We start from the raw sequence: 17793 nt of genomic DNA on the forward strand, positions 1-17793 counted from the left end.
AGCAAAGCAAAACTAGACAGACAAACCTGTTGCAGCAAAATGGTTCCATGCCTCCCAATGCCACACTGAAGTCACCTGGGGGTTACATGCTGTTTGCGATTTCCATGGAATATTCTCTCTCCTTGGAGTGCAGTATTTTTTTACTATATTCTTAGGGGGTTGGTGTCCTGGTGGACATGGGTTTGGTGATGAGCTGAGGGTTATGCTCAGGCTTGGGCTGGGGAGAAGCGCAGCTGAGACAAGTTTGGACACAGAGATGAACATAGAGTAGGACTGAGGATGTAAAGAGGGGTGGGCCTGGGAACAGGTTGGGGGTGAGGCTAGGGCTAGAGATGAGGATAGCACTGAAGCTGAGGGCTGGCTGAGGCCCGGGCTGATAAAGGGGATGGGCTGTTCTGGGGAAGAGCACGAGGCTGGACTGGGGTCTGGGCTGGAAAGAGGGCTGGAGGTGGGAGTATGGCTGGAGATGAGGCTTCCTGTCCATTAACTCCCTCTTCCTGCAGTATCTGGAGCCCTGGTGCTCCCAGAAGTCAAGCTGGAGGGGATGCTGGGCGGATCTATTACCATTGAGTGCCCGCTTCCTGAAACGTATACGAGAGCGTATCTGTGCCGCGAGATAGACAAATCTCAAGCGTGTTTCACCGTGGTGTCCAGCATGAGCTTTGTCAGGAAGGAATACAAACGCCGCGTCACCCTGAAGCTGTATCCAGACCAGAACCTGTTCCTAGTGGAGGTGACAGAGCTGACCCAGAGTGACAGCGGAGTCTATGCCTGTGGGACAGGCCTGCACACAGACCGGGGCAAGACCCAGAAAGTCACCCTGAATGTCCACAGTGGTACGTGCCCGACCTGATGGAGGCTCCGCCCAGCGGGCAAACCTTTCCACTCAGGAAGGTTAGGACAGCATCAGACTATGGCAGTCCCCCAGACTATGCTAGTGCCATAATAGTCAGTCCAATAATAACTTGGATTTGTTTTGGCAGACCCCGTAGAGTCAATTAAATTCAGGGTCCACAGAATTGTCTATGCAAGCAAGGTTGGCGCTCTCCTTGTGTTGAATTGTACCCATCCTACCCGGGGCATGAGGGGAGGAGTAGGGGCTGAGATTGAGGAGAGGCTCTGAGAGTGGAGGAAATTGGGAGCAAAAAGATATAATTCTCCCATGAGAAATATCAGGGGTGAATATAAAGGAAAGACACTCTTTCTCAAGCCACATTTGTAGGCCAAACTTGTTGCTTTAGGATCTGATCCTTTCCATATTTCTGCGGAGTCCTGTCTTTCTCCACCGACTCCCTCACACGCCAGCAGCACTAATTCAACAGCCTAGAAACCCAGAGGCCTCTGGGTTAATTGGGTTGGGGTGAAAGGGTTTCTTTTTCTGCTCCTCTTGGGGGACCCTGCCCTCATCCCCTCGCTGCCATCCATCCTGGCTGAGTCAGCTTCAGCTCCTACTACTGCCCCTTCCCCAGACTTCCGGCTCCTCCCAGAGCCCACCAGTGCATTCCTCATGCCTCCAGCAGAGTATGACCCATTCTGGGAAGAGGAGCCGTTTCCACCATGGAGAGTTCCACCCATGGAGATGCTCCCTTGGTTCCAGAAACCTGTACTTGCCAGCTCCCTCGAAGAAGTCCTTTCCCAAGGTCAGTTCCCCAAAGCTGGGGTGGGAGGGGTGGTGGAGGTGACAGGGCGTTGTGAGAAGGGAAGGAAGTTGTGTTCGTTCATAGAGTGATTGGCAGAGCATAGCGGAGTCTCCGATGTGTGTTTCCCTGACTCAGGAGAGGGTACCCACCCCCCACCCGCCCCCCCCCCCCCCCCAGGTCTGTTTCTGTGTCCTTCAAGCGCAGCCTACAGCCTGGACACTCGGCTCTAGTCGCAGAACTGACACCACCACTAGGTGGCACCGCAAGCAATGGAGTTTGTGCTCCATTCACAAAATCCAGCTCTTTTATGAATGACTGCTGAAACCGAAATGGGGCAGAAGGTTCCCAGCTGGAGCTCATTATGACTCCTGCTGCCCACAGGGCTGTCATACTTGCTGGCATACAGTGATCTTAACAACTCTATTTTGCAATGAAAAAAAAAAAAAAGCATGATTATACTAATGATACCTTTACGTTCCCTATCATTTCCCTGTTTTAAATGCATTTTGACATGCAATATTGCCATTCCGTCTACCCTGTGGGGTAGATACATTAATTGAACATGGTGTCACTCGAGGACTCCGCTGGGTGCCAGGGGGAGAGTGCAGCTGAGCTCATTATGTGCCCCTGGTTGTGACTGGCAGATGTGGGAGGGGGGAGAATAGACAAGCACATGGCAGAACACAAGGTTTTCTCCATGCTCAGAGGAGAGGAGGCTGATCTGCCTGGGAAGTCGGGGAAGGCTGCCTGGAGAAAATGGCATTTGAAGCAAATCTGGGTAGAATTTACTGGGTGTGGACGGCACTAAGAATGCTAGGAAGGCATTCCAGGCCCCGAGGAGTGCAAGAACAAAGGCAGCCTAGGTCCGTGGTCTGCAAACCGCGGCTCGCGAGCCACATGCGGCTCTTTGGCCCCTTCAGTGTGGCTCTTCCACAAAATACCACGTGTGGGCGCGCACATACAGTGCGATTGAAACTTCGTGGCCCGTGCGCAGAAGTCGGTATTTTGTGGAAGAGCCACACTGAAGGGGCCAAAGAGCCGCATGTGGCTCGCGAGCCGCGGTTTGCCGAGCCGCAGTTTGCCGACCACTGGCCTAGGTGAAAGGGGCGAGTGTGTTCAGGAAAGAGGTGGTCACGGCCCACCCCTGCTGGAGACCAGAGTGTGGACGGAAGATCACTTTTTCCCCCGCTGTCTCCTGCAGTGACCTCACCAGCTCCAAGGACAGAGGCCCCTCCAGCACACCCCTCCTCCCCCACCACCCCCGTCACCCACCGCCCTCGAGTTTCCAGGTCATCGGCAGTGGTGGCGGCCAAGCTCACAACCCGCCTGCCATCTACCACAAGCTCAAAGACCTCAGCCCCGGAGAGGCTGCTCAGGCCCCAGACAGCCAGCTACAACCAGCACACCAGGCTTCACAGGCAGAGGTGAGAGGCCTCCACCACCCGGGAAGGGCTAGAACCCAGGCAAAATAGTCTAGGTTTCGGAGATCCACTGAAATGTCTACCAGCCAAGGCCCTTCTTGGCTTTGTCTCTAGAAGGCCACTGTGACACAGACGGCCTGTGAGTATAGCACATTAACTCTTTAGTGCCCTTAACATGAATATACTTGCCAACGCCCCAGCAGGCGACCCTGTAGAAGCCAGACCCCAAATTTTCAGTCCCTCCGCATTCATTCACATCTATTTCGATGGGGAGAAACTAAACGAGAATAAAATTAACGACTGAACTACTAAGGATTATAACTACTTCCACGTGTTTCCTTTTACTTTTTCAATCTAGCTATTAGGAAATTTTAAATTACATGAATGACTCACGCTATGTTTCTACTGGACAGCACTGCTCGAAAGGCTAGAATAGATGCTAGGAAAGTGCTGCAATAGACCACTAGGGGGCAGTATTACAGCGGCCGCCAAAGAAAAGCTACACTAATCGGAATTATTTTTACCTAAGCAAAGATCAACATGTGAGTGAGAAAGGGGACCTTCATTTAGGTCTTATAGATGAGGAAACTGAAACCATGGGAGGGAAGTAGTTTCAAACGGAACCAGGATTCCTGATTATTAGTTCAGGAAACGACAACAGCCTCCTTAGGGAAGAATTCAAGGCACGTCAATCAACATTTTCTTACTATGTGTCAAGCATGGCGCTATGTCCTGAAGATGCAGGAAAAACGAAGCCGTGCGGTACATAGGTCCTATCTCGCTAATGCAAGTCTGACGGTGACAAAGGCTGTAGGCTATGATCACCGGAATTGGGAAGAGGGAGAAAAGAATCGGTTCTGGTTTGCCATGTTCAGGGAAGAGGGCTTACCCACTGGCTCCTTGTGGAAAGTAAGATTTCCACACGCAGGGGAAGGAGAGGGGAGGCCTCCTAGGCAGAGGGAGCACCATGAGAAAAACATCCTCGTTCCCACAACGAGAAGAAACTAACTCACTGGACATTTGCAATAAGCTTGAGGAAACAGGTCCAGAAAGGGAATCTGACATTTGCTGACTGCCGCGCGGACCCGGTGCGTGAAGTTCTTTCCATCCACTCTGTGGTTCGCCCTTAAACGCTTCTGTGAAATCGGTTTGACTAGACCCATGCACAGGGAGATGAGGCTCAGAGAAGTTAGGAGACTGGTTCCAGATCCCACAGCCAGTGAAAATCTGAATCTAAATTTGAACCCAGGTTTCCTGGCTCCAGAAACAAGGCTCTTTGTTGGGGGGGTGGGGGTGGGGGTGGGGGTGGGGGGGATCGGTTAACAAAGGGACAACCTGGACCATCTCCAAACAGTGGCCACTCAAAAGTGCTTCCTTAAGCCTCCTCCCTTCCCGCCCTCTCCCCTCTCCCTCTCCTGCCCCCCTCAGAGCCTCCCACCACAGCCCGGGGTCCCGAATGGAAGACCAGGGGTTTCACCTCCTGATCCCCACCTTCCTGAGCCTCATCCTGCTGACCCTTCTGGGGCTGCTGGTGACCAGGATCATCCAGAGGAAGAAAGGTGAGCGGTCGGGCTGGGTTAGAGAACTGAGCGGCCCAAAGAGCCCAGAGCCCCGCACCCCCCACCACCACCCCACCCCCCTCCCCCGCTGGATCCCGGGAGCTTTCGATGAGCGTCCGGGGTACGGGAAACCAGGGATGGGGGGTGCATCGCCTGGAAGTGGGGTCGCAGCCGCCGGGGCACTTTGGCCTTCCGTGGAGGGTAGGCTGGCGCCGCGCACCCTAAGCCGTTCTCCCCTCCCCGGGGCTTTTTGCCGAGAAGCCCTTTCCAGGCGGGCGAGCCGACTGGCCCTGAGGATGAGCGCCCTGGCGGCCTCCCAGCGGCCCCAGGCGCAGCGGCCCCGCGTGTCCCAGCGGCCACGCTCCCAAAACAACGTCTACAGCGCCTGTCCCAGGCGCGACCGGGGGGCGCACGCTGCGGGTAAGCAGGGGCGGTGGGAGTGCTGGCTGGCGGGGGGCCAGGGGGACCACAGGGTAAGGGAGGGTGTGGGGGAGCGGGGAGGACACGGTGATGGGGGTGGGCACGGGGATCAGGGGGTGGGTGCGGGGCAAGGGGGGGGGGCGGATGAGTGCAGGATTGCGGGGCCCAGCGTTCCGTCGGGTGAGCTGGAGGGCAGGGCCGGCTCCTCCTCCCCAGGGCTGGTCGCAGACCTAGGGTGGGGCCGGACCCCGGGCCACACCCTCATCCCGGCCTCGGGTTCCTTTCCCCAGGTGACCTGGAGGCACCGATCCCAAGGCCCGGAGCGTCGGCGCCGCCCGCCCCGCCGCAGGTGCGCCCTGCCCCCGCCCAGGTAAGAACAGCCGCGGTGGCCCGACGGGGCGGTCCCAGAGCTGGGCGCGGACCCAGCGCCACGGCCCCAGCCACGTGTAGCTCCCGGGCTGGGCTTTCCCAGCAGCTCCCGCGGAGTCCGGGAACTAGTCTCAGTGCCGTTGCAGGGCCTGCCCAACGACGGGGTAGACTTAGTTACCTGGCTTTTAGCCAAGCATTTCCGTGGGTGCTAAGTAGAGGCTGATGGGTGGTGATCCAGCACACGAGGGGCTCTCGGGGGAGAGCTTCGATTTCTAGGAGACCTGAAGGGGGGTGGAAGTACACACTTTCACCTTAATATGAGGGAGAACTTCCAAGTGGGCTCTCCAAGGTGAGAGGAGTTCTTTACCCATCCCTGGAGGCAGTGAAGCCCCGAGGATGACCTGCTGGCAAGATGTAGAGAGGACTCAACACCTGGGGTGAGGAGGGTTCCTCTTGAAATCGAGGAATGGACATAGGAACTCGGGTTTCTGTCCGTGGCCATTGGCAGATGGGCAAACCATCGACTCATCTTTGATTTCCCAAAGTCAGGGAGGAAAAGACTTTATTCTCTAAAGTAGCCCACAGTAGCTAAAACACTATTTGCTTAGGGACCAGGAAAAACGAAGCATGGCCAAAGTCTTTTTTTATTTTTAAAATATATTTTATTGATTTTTTTTTACAGAGAGGAAGGGAGAGGGAAGAAACATCGACCAGCTGCCTCCTGCACACCCCCTACTGCACAACCAAGGTACATGCCCCTGACCAGAATCGAACCTGGGACCCTTCAGTCCGCAGGCTGACACTATCCACTGAGCTAAACTGGCTAGGGTGGCCAAAGTCTGTTTTTAAATTAGGGTGTAGACCGGTGGTTCTCAACCTTCCTAATGCCATGACCCTTTAATACAGTTCCTCATGTTGTAGTGACCCCCAATTTCATTGTTACAAATTGAACATAATTAAAACATAGTGATTAATCAAAAAACAATATGTAATTATATATGTGTTTTCCGATGGTCTTAGGAGACCCCTGTGAAAGGGTCTTTTGACCCCCAAAGGGGTCGCGACCCACAGGTTGAGAACCGCTGGTGTAGGCTAATCTAAAGCAACAGACCTTAAACCAGAGGGCTCACAAGATGGAAACCTGTTTCCTCCCAAGTAAGGGCAGGAGGCCGTCCAGGGACAAAACACCTTCTGTCTTGTTGGTCCCCCACCCCTGGCATCTTGCCTGAACCATGGTCAGTGCTCAATAGCCACATTCCAGCCCATAGAGGGAGGAAAAGAACCCTGCTTCTTTAAGATGCATCACTTCCTTCCCATCCACTGGCTGAGAAATGTAGTCACTGGCTGGGCAATCATGTGCTAAAAAGCGGAGAGTGATGCCCAGCAGCCAGTGACAGCTCTGCCACAGTCACCTCCAGCTTCTTGAGTTTGCGGTCACTCGCCCCTGCTGGAGAGGGTTCACAGTAGCTTAGGCAGGTCCAGCAGTGCCCAGACTCTACCCACTCTACCCTTATTCTCACCCTTTTGTCTAGAACTGCCCTGTGGCCACACAACCCTCACCTCATCAGCTTGCTCAACTTTTACCCTTCCTTCTTGCTTGAAACTCTCATTTCTACCATTAGGGACAAAAATCTTGATGGAACAGGTTCTCAACAAGGTGCATATGATTAATGACTGAATATTGTAGCCTTCACAGGGAATATTTTAATTTTTAAAGACAAATTAATCTCAAATGGCAAATTATAACAGGCAATGGGAGCTAAGTACCAAAAGTAACAGGTCTTTTCAATGAGCAGTTACTGAGTGCCTACTGTGTTCAGGGGGCTGGACTTCTAATTCTCAGCAGTTGTGTTTAAACATGTGACCCATACCCTAGCTGGTTTGGCTCCATGGATAGAGGGTTGGCCTGGGATCTGAAGGGTCCCAGGTTTGACTCCGGTCAAGGGCACATGCTCAAGTTGCGGGCTTGATCCCCAGAGTGGGGTGTGCAGGAGGCAGCTGATCAATGATTCTCTCTTATCATTGATGTTTCTCTCTCTCTTTGTTTTCCTCTCTGAAATCAATAAAAATATATCTAAAATAAATACATAAATAAACATGTGGCCCATCACCACCACAGCCTTCTTGGGTCACGGTTCAGCCTTGTCCCCCAAGAACTGACCCATCCTGAAGGCAGGTGATTCTGGGGAAAGGAGCACCCCTGTGCCCACAGGTCCTGCTGCCTTTCTCCCCTTCACCACCCAGCGCCTTCCTGGAATGCTCTGTCACATCACGTCACTGCCTCTCCGAGCCTTCCAGAGGCACGGGGTGACTCACCTGCCTCTGAATAACTCCCTTGAGGATGTATATTCATTCCACAAGTCACAGCATCCAATCCCAGAGGGGAAACTCCTCTGGCAGCCAAGTCTCCTCCAGACGGGTGCTTAACCACGTAGTCGGAGCCCCATGTAAGGCATTTCCTGCCCACATTAGATCTAAGTGTTTTCCAGTTATATCGGGTGAGATGCCGCCCCGAAAATCCCCAGGGCGGAGCTGCTTGATGGAGCTCAGCCACCTATGTGTCGTTGCCTTCTGGAAGTCAGCAACCATTTGCATGCCCGCCGTTGCCCACTGTGGGAATCCAGCTGGAGAAATAGAAAATCACTCCACCCAGACCCAGTCATGCTTCCTTGGTTTTCCAGGTATCGGAAGCTCCCTGGCCCCACGTGCCGTCTCTGAAGACCAGCTGTGAATATATGACCGTTTACCACCAGCCTGCCGCCATGATGGAGGATGCTGATTCAGACGAATACGTCAATATCTACTGCCTGACTCACCCCTCCAGCTGTCCCCCTGGGCCCAGGCCTCTGCGCCAATGAGTCTGGTTTGTCTGCTGGTCTCCAACACCCGCTTCGTCTACTTTTAGAGCCCCTCGTGACATCCCACATCCCACCTTCCATCCTGTCTCTGCCTCATTGCCCTGAGCATAGCTCAGTTCCCATGGCTCTTCTGCAAACCCCTGTGGCCTTCAGGTGGCTTCTGGCCATGCAGGGCATTTGTCCCGATGCCACCTGCTTCCCTTTCAAGCCCTATAACAGGCTGTGGGATTTGCAGACTCTCTTTGATCACAGGGTTTTTGCTGCCTCAGCTCTAGACCATGTGGCATTAATTTTGATGTGATGAAGGATTCTAAATTTTCAGAACCATATATATTTCCCTATGTCCCTAAATCTTCTTTAAGTCTCCCTTCCTTGATGCTCATAAGGATCCTAACCCTAGCATTTCCCCTCTTTTAAATATAGTTTCTGTCACTTCTAGAGGACTTTAAGGGAGAGATTGACAACAATACAGTCATAGTAGGAGACTTTAACACCGCTGACATCACTGGATAGATCTTCCAGACAAAAAATTAACAAAGGAAACAGTGACTCTAAAGGACACACAGGCCCTGACCGGTTTGGCTCAGTGGATAGAGCGTCAGCCTGCGGACTGAAGGGTCCTGGGTTCCATTCCAGGCAAGGGCATGTACCTTGGTTGCAGGCACATCCCCAGTAGGGGGTGTGCAGAAGGCAGCTCATCGATGTTTCTCTCTCATCAATGTTTCTAACACTCTATCCCTCTCCCTTCCTCTCTGTAAAAAAATCAATAAAATATAATTTTTAAAAAAAATAAAGGGCACACAGGATCAAATGGATTTAATTGACTTTTATAGAACATTTCACCCCAAAGCTGCAGAATATACAGTCTTCTAAAAGTCGTTTGTGTCACTTCCTTATCCTTCTTCCATTCTTATCCTAACATGACTCTATCTTAGCCATCCAAACCGTTGCCTCTCTCGGCTTTCAGAAATGCACCTTATCTCTTGGCCAGTTCCAAGTGGTCCCAGCAAGGTGGGGAAGGAAAGTGGCCTGGGGTCCTGGAGGGCCATGGGCTCTGCACCAGCACTTCAGTCATGGAGGAAGACATCCCATCTCCTCCACAGACTCTTACCCTTAAGTCTTCTGCGCAAGGGCATGGGCAGACATTGTACCTTTAGACTGATGTCAACTACAGAGACAAGCCAGAGCCTGAGACTAGAGAATGCCCAGTCTTGCCGTTGGGAAGAAGGTCTTTCCCAGACACACAACTCAGCCTCACTGGGCCCTTGTCCAGAAATAGAAAGGAAAGGCTGCCAGATTTGAGTTCCCTGCCTTTTACTAGCAGGGAATTGCGTCACAGATCAGAGAGTCCACCCAGCTACCATGACACCATCAGCAATGTCAGCTTGCCCCTGGCACCCTCTCTGGTGGCAGATGAGAGAAGCATGAGTAGGATAAGAAAGGAGGGCACCCAAGGGTAACAGATGGTGGAGTGGGGTGGGGAGTGTGGGCACGAAATGCAATGTTTCATGGGCTTGCTTTGTATTGGGCAGTTAACGCATTAGATCTTTTCTCATTTACATTTCAGACTGGTGCCCCCTCACCCCTTCCTCATGCCTCTGTTCCTGGAGATGTCAGGACAATGAGATAGTCATGCCCAAACATTTGACTGTATATCCCAGCATCCCTCATCGTTCCCCAACCATTCAAAACAGGCAAAAATATCCAGTTTATTAGGCCTTTACTGAGCACCATCACTGCCCCACATGGTTCCAAGGATCATGGAGGATAAAAGAGAAGCATGGGGCGTTGTCTCTGGTGTCTTCACAGATCTTAGTCAAACAAATAAATATATAACATCAGTTAAAACACTGACAGGAATTAAATAGAGATGTAATAAATATAGGAGCCTGCTTTGTAGCTTTTTCACAGCATCCGAGGGAGACTTCCATGGCTGTTGTTGGGTCCACTTAAAGAATGAAGTCTTTGGGGATACGCCTGGACCAAGAATGGGACCCACGGTTCGGAGTGGGAAGTGCCCAGAGAACATCACAGGGAGGGACACTCTTGAAATGACGCGGAGGACGAGGAGGGCGTTCCTGTCTGGGAAATTAGAGCTGGTAGAATTTCTGCATCCACGTCAGGAGAATGTCCACTTCCCCAAAGGCTTTGGTCTGCGCTGCTTCTATGTCCAGCTGAAGGGAAAGAAGAGTTGAAGATCTGCCATCTTAGCCGCAAGCGTAGTTACCTTCCGACCACCCCTCCCAGACCTGGCTGACTCCACCTCAGGGCGGCAGCCCCTTTGGGACGGCCTCTGAGGAACTCACCCAGCCATCGCTTGTCCCCCCTCTGTGTGTGTTGCCCACTTTGGGGTTGAAAACAGTGGGTAGCAGTGGGTCAGGAGCCAGGGAAAAGCATCTGTGGCCCCTGCCAACAAGAACCCTAGAACCCCGGTGTGGGTGGATCTGGTCCACCTCCTGAGTCCACTGTGTAGCCGACACTGAGGCCGGGGTGGCCCCTTTCCTTTGTGTGTGATTGCTCTCCGTTTATTTTTAGGCTGATGTATCTGTTCCTTCAAAAGATGATCAAAATCATCCATGTTGGGGATGGGGAGCTGGGGATGACATTTGGCATTTCTTTGTTGTATTAATTTGGGAGAAAGTAATATATTTCCCCATGATGTTTTTCCTCACAAATTAAGCCAGATAAACATTATGGAAAATACCATGTATGGCAGTGGTTCTCAACCTTCTGGCTCCTTAAATATAGTTCCTCATGTTGTGACCCAACCATAAAATTATTTGCTACTTCATAACTGTAATGTTGCCACTGTTGTGAATCATAATGTAAATATCTGATATGCAGGATGGTCTTAGGCGACCCCTGTGAAAGGGTCTTTCGACCACCAAAGGGGTCGCGACCCACAGGTTGAGAACCACTGATGTATGGAGATATGTGTGTGTGTGTGTGTGTGTGTTGGCGGGGGGGGGGGGGGGGGGGCAGGGGTGCAAGGCAGTCTTCCTTCTTTCTCCCTCACTCCTGACTCCAATTGCCCAGGAAAAGTGCTCAGTAGTGAAATCATCCCCTAAGGAAAGAGAATAGCATTTTCATTTGAAAACTGGCAGGAAAATATAGTAAGTCGTTTGCGGTGTTTATGCAAAGTAAATGCTACTTCATGTAAACACGGCTGTGCTCCTGCTAAGTCAGGTGGCTTTGGGGCAAGCCTGGAGGAGGCGATTGCATTGCATTTGCTTTAGGTCTCTGAGGCATCTGACGGCGACAGCTCAAGCAAGCCCTGAGCTCCCAGCCCTGCTTACCTGCTTAAACGCTGCCTGGAACAGCAGAAACCGCCTGCGTGCACTCTCGCGGATGGGAAACATCTCATTTTCCTGCTGGAGAACAGAAAAAAGGTTGTGCCTGGTGTTGGGTGGGGGCAGAGGCAAGCCCCCTCCCACTCCTTCCTAGTGATGCCGGAGGGTCCCGGGGCCTCGGAGGACAGCGCTGAGTCCACGTCCTCAAGGAGCCAAGGCTGAATCCCACCACGTGGCAGGGCCGCCTCGAATTCCCACAGCGGCCTTGCCAGGTGGGGGCGATCATTATACATAAGAGAACTGCAGAGGGCCAACCAGCTGGCTAGACTGGAACCCAGAACTGCTGGTGTCCAAAGCCTGCTGTGCTCTTTTCTCACGACTCCCTGTCGTGGAGTAAAAGCCAGGACCAGCTAAGGCAGTGGTTCTCCACCTTCTGGCCCTTTAAATACAGTTCCTCATGTTGTGACCCAACCATAAAATTATTTTCGTTGCTACTTCATAACTGTAATGTTGCTACTGTTATGAATCATAATGTAAATATCTGATATGCAGGATGGTCTTAGGCGACCCCTGTGAAAGGGTCGTTTGACCGCCAAAGGGGTCGCGACCCCCAGGTTGAGAACCACTGAGCTAAGGGGAGCGGAGTCTCCTCCAAACACACCGTTTCCCATGGTGCCTGATCCCAGCTTTGTTCTACTCACGCTGGGCTGCAGTTTCGACAGGATGACAATGAAATTGTTGGCCAGGGTGGAGAATGACTTCAGGATCCTGAGTTCAGCTGCCTTCTTGTGGTAGTTTCTGAACACGGTATTCAGGTAGAAGTTCAACAGGGCACGGAGGAGGTAGCAGCTCTCAGCGCCCTGAGGAGGGTGTGGGTCATGGAGGAGCCGAGGCCTCTGCCCACCCTGGCCCTGGATGAATGACCCACACGTCGCCGACGCAAGATAGGCACAAAGGAAGCAGGGGTCTTCCAGGAGATGCTGCTAAACATTACATGTGAAGAAGCCTTCACCAGCATGGGCAGTGGCACCTTTGGTTTCTGGCAGGAACCACAGGCCCAGAGAGAAGGGCTTGCCCAGGGTCACACAGCTGGTCAGTGGCACACACAGGTCTAGTTTCTGACCCCCCCTCCCCCAACATCTGCTCAATAGCCATGTGGGGTGATAGACCCTGAAAAGCACCCAAAACTTGGTGGTTGTGAATTGGCAGGAAAATGGGCTGGAAGGCAAAGAAACGAGGAGGGAAAACAGCATCCTTGAACACAGGGCTTGCACTCCAGCCCCCTTGAGAGCCCCAGAGCAAAGCTCAGCGCCTTAGGGATCGGGGCAGTATCTGTGTGCTCGCTGGCTGACTAGCTGGGTGACAAGAAGACAGAGATGGGTGAGAGGAAAAGGATGGAAATGGGAGGAGACCCAAGCAGATGCAAAAGGGAAAGATTGATGGCAACTCTCTGACCAAGTGGAGACAGATGTTTACAAGCCTTCGTCTCCACTCTCGCCTCATGCCATCACACGCAAGCCCACATAACCCAGGTTCTGGGTGCAAACCCCGTGCATGAACTTCCTTGGCTCACTGCCCAGCCCTGTCCTGGTAGGCCCAGGCGGGGGCAGAAGGGAAGTCTTCTGCCAGACTCCCCAGACAACTCCTCACCACCCCCCCCCCCCACACACACACACACACAGAAGACCAGCCATGTCCTTCCCCGAGGAGGTGTGATTACCGAGACGTTCTGCAGAACCTCTCTTCGCAGCAGCTGGACACTCATGACGTTATCCTGAGCTTGCTGTGGGAACAGGAAGACAAGATGTCTCCGTTCGGAGGCAGCATAGAACCAACCGTGCAAATGCATGCTGCCTCCCCAGGCCCCTAAACCTCTCCAGCCTGTGAAGTCTCAGAGGCCAGGGGCTGCCCAGGAAGGGCTGGGCTGAGCTGGCCCCTGGGGTGGAGATACAGGTTTCAGCCACAGACAATCACTAAACTTGGCCCCCAAGGTCAGATGCAATCCCAGGAGTTCTTAGAGCCTGATCAGGAACCTGTTTGATTCCTCTGAGACAAGAGGAAATAGCCCTATTTGGTTCAAGAACCCTTAAGGGCAAGATTTTACCTCCCTTTTCCAACAGGTGGGGAAATCCTGCTTTTCTCACCCACGGGGCTTTCCCTGCAGCCCAGACATTCATTCATTTCAGTTCTTGGATTTCGATTCAAAGAATCATTGAGAGGAAGGAGCTTTTGAGCTCCTTTGTCCCACATCCTCATTGTGCAAATAAGGAAACTGATGGGGATGAGGGTACTTTATGGGCTGGTTTCAAGGTCATGATCACACATAGGGGTCCTGTCTCCAGTGCAGCACTCTGCCCTCCCAGGCTGCCCCATTGAGCGCCCACTTTCTGCCTTGCCTCTGGATTGTCCTTTAAGGAGGTGAGTGCATTTGTGAGGGCACATATTAGAGTGCTTGCAGGCCTAAGAGAAATCCGGTCACATTTCACCAGCAGCCCCCTCACTCAGCATTAACCATTCTTTCTACCTTTAGCCAAAGTGTAAGCAGGTGGTGGCAGACTAGCAGGATCCTGGCTAAACAGTAGGTGAAAACTCCAGTAATTGGGACTCAAAGGACTTCCTATGACTTCCCATTGCTGGAGTCTCCTGTCCCCCTGGATGAACAGGCTCTGTTCTTTATTCCTCATGAGCTGTTTATTTTCCTATGGACTGACCATGTCTTTCTGAGCCTCAGTTTCCCCATGTGCAAGAGGAAATGTGCGCTTGCGATGTCTCTCACTTCACAATGTTATTCCAGGGTGATAATTAGCAAGGCACAAAGGGCTCCATAATCATAAACTATTATCCTTTCCATGACAGTAACCCCAGCAGCTGGGTCCAGAAGGACACTTCACTCACCACAATGTCCTTCACGGCCCGGGAGGCCTCCCACAGTTCCTGGAAAACTACCCCTTCCACACGGCAGGGCCCAAATTGGAATTCTTGGCCTTGGGCCCCTGGACCTTGGCTCCAGATAAGCAGGATGAGACTCAGGCAGGGGAGGGCTGTCTTCTGCATTGGAGAGCCCATCTGCAGCAGAGGAAGGACCGGGAGGATGCTGCTGGGAGGAAGGGAGACAGGCCGCTGAGGTCCAGGACCGGTACACCCAGAAATAACGCTCCTTGGCTCTGCCTCGCCAGCCTGACAAACCGATAGGAAACCTGAGACTACAGTGTGTTGCTAGAGTTAGAATATTGCAAACATGTGGTGCCCCAAAGGTGGGGTGAGGGTCTTTCTGCCCCTCATCTCATACCCGCTGGTCTCACTGTCTCACTATCTGCCCACCCCCTCATGCCCATCCACGTCACACATACTGGGCACCTTCTTCCTTACTCCATACACTTCTCTCTAGCCAACAACCTGCTAGTCCAGCCGTGGGCAAACTACGGCCCGCGGGCCGGATCCGGCCCATTTGAAATGAATAAAACTAAAAAAAAAAAAAAAAAAAAAAAAGACCGTACCCTTTTATGTAATGATGTTTACTTTGAATTTATATTAGTTCACACAAACACTCCATCCATGCTTTTGTTCCGGCCCTCCGGTCCAGTTTAAGAACCCATTGTGGCCCTTAAATCAAAAAGTTTGCCCACCCCTGATCTAGTCAGAATTTGACCAAGAAGAGTGAAGAAATGGGCAGGGGGAGGGGGCAGTGGGTGGTGTTTACAATGTGCCAAAGAACATGTATAGGGAGCCCAAACTCAAGGGTAGAGCTGAACTAGGAGTTTGCTTATCTGAGTTCTGCCCCTCAGGCACCAGGCACACCTGGGCAGGTCTTTTTCTCACTCCAGGCCACCTCTGACTCCTCATCACGAGGGAGCTGAGGGATTAATCCTGGCACACTCTCACTCTGCTACCTCAACTGACGACTCACTTTTGACCCTAGGAATTGGCTTTTTAGGTAACTGAACAGGAGGGAGGAATCGCATTTCTGGGTGACTCACCTTGAAAACTTGCACTAGAGGGCCAATTGGGAATGACTATGAAGAGGCCCCAAGCTATTTGTCATACGTGTACCCAGAACATTCCTTCTCCCTCCCTTCTTTGCCCCTTGCTCTTCTTCCTTTCCTCCCTCCCTCTCTTCCTCCCTCCTTTCCATCTTTCCTTCTTCCTTCCTTCCTTCCACAACCATTGAAGAACCTTTCATATTCCAGGCAGTGGTCTCCCACCTGAAGAAACTCAGTCTTCCACCCCAAGGCTGGACAGGAAGATGGGAGAAGGCCTGTCTCTGGAACAACTACCAACATATGGGCAGGGAAGTGGGACCCAAGACCAGTGCCCAGTATCCTCCGCCACGCAAGTCTGAGCTTCAGTGTCGCCCTCGGGTCTTTCTCAAACTCCATTCTGTTCTCTCAAACTCCACAGACTTCAAAGCCTCTCTGGAAAATTCATCTCTGGGCCTCATACTCCTCCTATTTTTCCTCCCATCTGGCCTAAATTCTTCTTGGTGTTAAATCAGAAGAGGCGGCACCACATCCACGGTTAGATCTTATCCTTCCATCCTCAGTGAAAGAGTTGGCACTGCCATCCCAACCCCCATTCCCAGGGAGGCTGCAGTCAGCTGCTCAAAGCCAAGCACTCAGGAATTCCCGCATCACTCACCTCCAGGCTGGAGTCGATGCTTGAGGTTCGCTGTTTGGAGGTGTCTGGCTCCTGCTACCGAGGGGGGAAGTTGGGAGGCACCCTCACCACTCACCAGCCAGGATGTCACTGTGGGTGGAAGGTTCCTGTCTGGGCTGTGGAAGTCGTTTCAAAAGTAAAGGTGTGCAGGCCAGTTTTGTGAAGATTCATATATATATGGGGGCTGGGGCGGGGGGAGGAGGAAGAAGAGGGAGGTGGAGAAAGGGAAATTGGTCATGCTTTCCTAGAGAATTACTTCATTGCCTAGTCACCCTTCACTAGAAGACAATGGGGCAAGGAGAAAGTCGCCCCTGAGGTGAGATGATACCTGGGTCTGGGTTCTGGCTTTGCCCTTGTCTGTGTGACCAGGGGCAAGTCTAGGGACCCTGAGCCTCAGCTTTTGTATCTATAAAATTTGAAAAAAGAAAAAAAAAAGGAAACCGCCCTACTTCCCCCAGAGGCAGGTGTAAAGAGCAAATGACACAGAGGTGCTTTGTAAAGTCTATACACGTGGAAGTACGTTATTGCTGTGTAGAGTACACCAGCCTCCTTACTGCTCAAATCATTCAATAGTTATGCCCTTTAATGATGGGACAGTAGCAAGAGGCTAAGGATAGCCTATAAGTACTTCTTCAATGGATCAGGGACAGGAATTTTAGGGGGATTTCCTGACATGCAACCAGGGTGACAAACACAACCAATATATGTTGGCCGGGTTCTGTGTGTGCAAGGCTGGGTCAGAACCTAAACACCTGTGTCCTGTGGACTAGCTTCGGACTCTGCTGCTCTGCTGGGCTCCCTCAGAGGATGCAGTAATGGCATGTCAGGAGCATCAAGCAGTCACGGGGCCTGATTGTACCAGGGATGCACAGTGGCATGTCAGAGCATGAGTGTAGTCACAGGGCCTGACTGTATGTCCAGCTGGCAAGGCACGCAGGGGTGGACTGCAGAGGGTTCCCAAAGCACATTCCACAGAACCTAGCCCTGAGAGATGCGTGTCTACAAGACACTCCACAAAACAAGAGATTCATTGTCAGCAAATTAGAGGCCTGGCCTGTGCCAGCCTCTCTGGGAAACCTGTTCAGCTCCTGAGAATATTGACCTGAGAAGTCCCATGAGGGCAGGGGCAGGCCGGGTGTTTAGCTTTGCTTAGCCCAGCATTTCCCTGAGTGTTTGACCACGCCCCTTGGAAACACTTGGGAAAACACTAGACTCCCTCCCCCTTCCCCCCAAAAAAAAACAACCACTAGACTCTGAATCAGGGTCTATTATACTTGGCATATTCCAGGCCAAGTATAAGCTAAGAATGGCTTAGCTCTGTGATATACGAATGGTTTATACATTTTTGTTTGTTTGTGGTTGGTTGGTTGGTTGGTTGGTTTGTTAATCTTCACCCAATGATATTTTTTCCATTGATTTTTTAGAGAGAGTGGAAGGGAGGGGGGAGGGAGGAGGAGAAAGAGAGAGAGAAACATCGATGTGAGAAAGACACATCAATGGGTTGCCTTCCGCACACGTCTCAATGGGCAGGGATCAAACCTGCAACCCAGGTATGTGCCTTTGACTGTGAATCAGACCCAAGA

The 17793-nt window shown here is 52.1% G+C and overlaps 2 protein-coding genes across 2 annotated transcripts; one reads left to right on the top strand and one right to left on the bottom strand.

Moving 5' to 3' along the window:
* The first annotated feature begins 608 nt into the window (after positions 1–608).
* Positions 609–9075, top strand: FCMR (Fc mu receptor). The gene is made up of 7 exons (XM_081112378.1): positions 609–836; positions 1470–1640; positions 2842–3064; positions 4490–4620; positions 4882–5040; positions 5331–5410; positions 8091–9075. Exons 1-7 carry the CDS (start codon positions 656–658, stop codon positions 8265–8267), a joined length of 1122 nt encoding a protein of 373 aa, XP_080968504.1. The 5' UTR covers positions 609–655; the 3' UTR covers positions 8268–9075.
* Positions 9076–9961: 886 nt separating this feature from the next.
* On the bottom strand, positions 9962–16358 carry IL24 (interleukin 24). The gene is made up of 6 exons (XM_081112382.1): positions 16193–16358; positions 14453–14651; positions 13278–13340; positions 12259–12417; positions 11564–11638; positions 9962–10441 (listed from the first exon to the last, which is right to left on the bottom strand). Exons 2-6 carry the CDS (start codon positions 14621–14623, stop codon positions 10358–10360), a joined length of 552 nt encoding a protein of 183 aa, XP_080968508.1. The 5' UTR covers positions 14624–14651; positions 16193–16358; the 3' UTR covers positions 9962–10357.
* Positions 16359–17793: the final 1435 nt, after the last annotated feature.

This window comes from Myotis nattereri (assembly GCF_964212035.1).
Source record: "Myotis nattereri genome assembly, chromosome: 18".
Lineage (NCBI taxonomy): Eukaryota > Metazoa > Chordata > Mammalia > Chiroptera > Vespertilionidae > Myotis > Myotis nattereri.

Bases quoted from the DNA above. Each gene is read 5' to 3' on its own strand.
- FCMR (XM_081112378.1), top strand. From the start codon at position 656: ATGAGCTTTGTCAGGAAGGAATACAAACGCCGCGTCACCCTGAAGCTG. The intron at 837-1,469 runs GTACGTGCCCGA...CCCCTTCCCCAG, and splicing joins CACCCTGAATGTCCACAGTG to ACTTCCGGCTCCTCCCAGAG. The intron at 5,411-8,090 runs GTAAGAACAGCC...TTGGTTTTCCAG, and splicing joins TGCGCCCTGCCCCCGCCCAG to GTATCGGAAGCTCCCTGGCC.
- IL24 (XM_081112382.1), bottom strand. From the start codon at position 14,623: ATGGGCTCTCCAATGCAGAAGACAGCCCTCCCCTGCCTGAGTCTCATC. The intron at 13,341-14,452 runs GTGAGTGAAGTG...CTGTTCCCACAG, and splicing joins GGGCCGTGAAGGACATTGTG to CAAGCTCAGGATAACGTCAT. The intron at 10,442-11,563 runs GTAAGCAGGGCT...CTTTCCCTTCAG, and splicing joins TCCAGGCAGCGTTTAAGCAG to CTGGACATAGAAGCAGCGCA.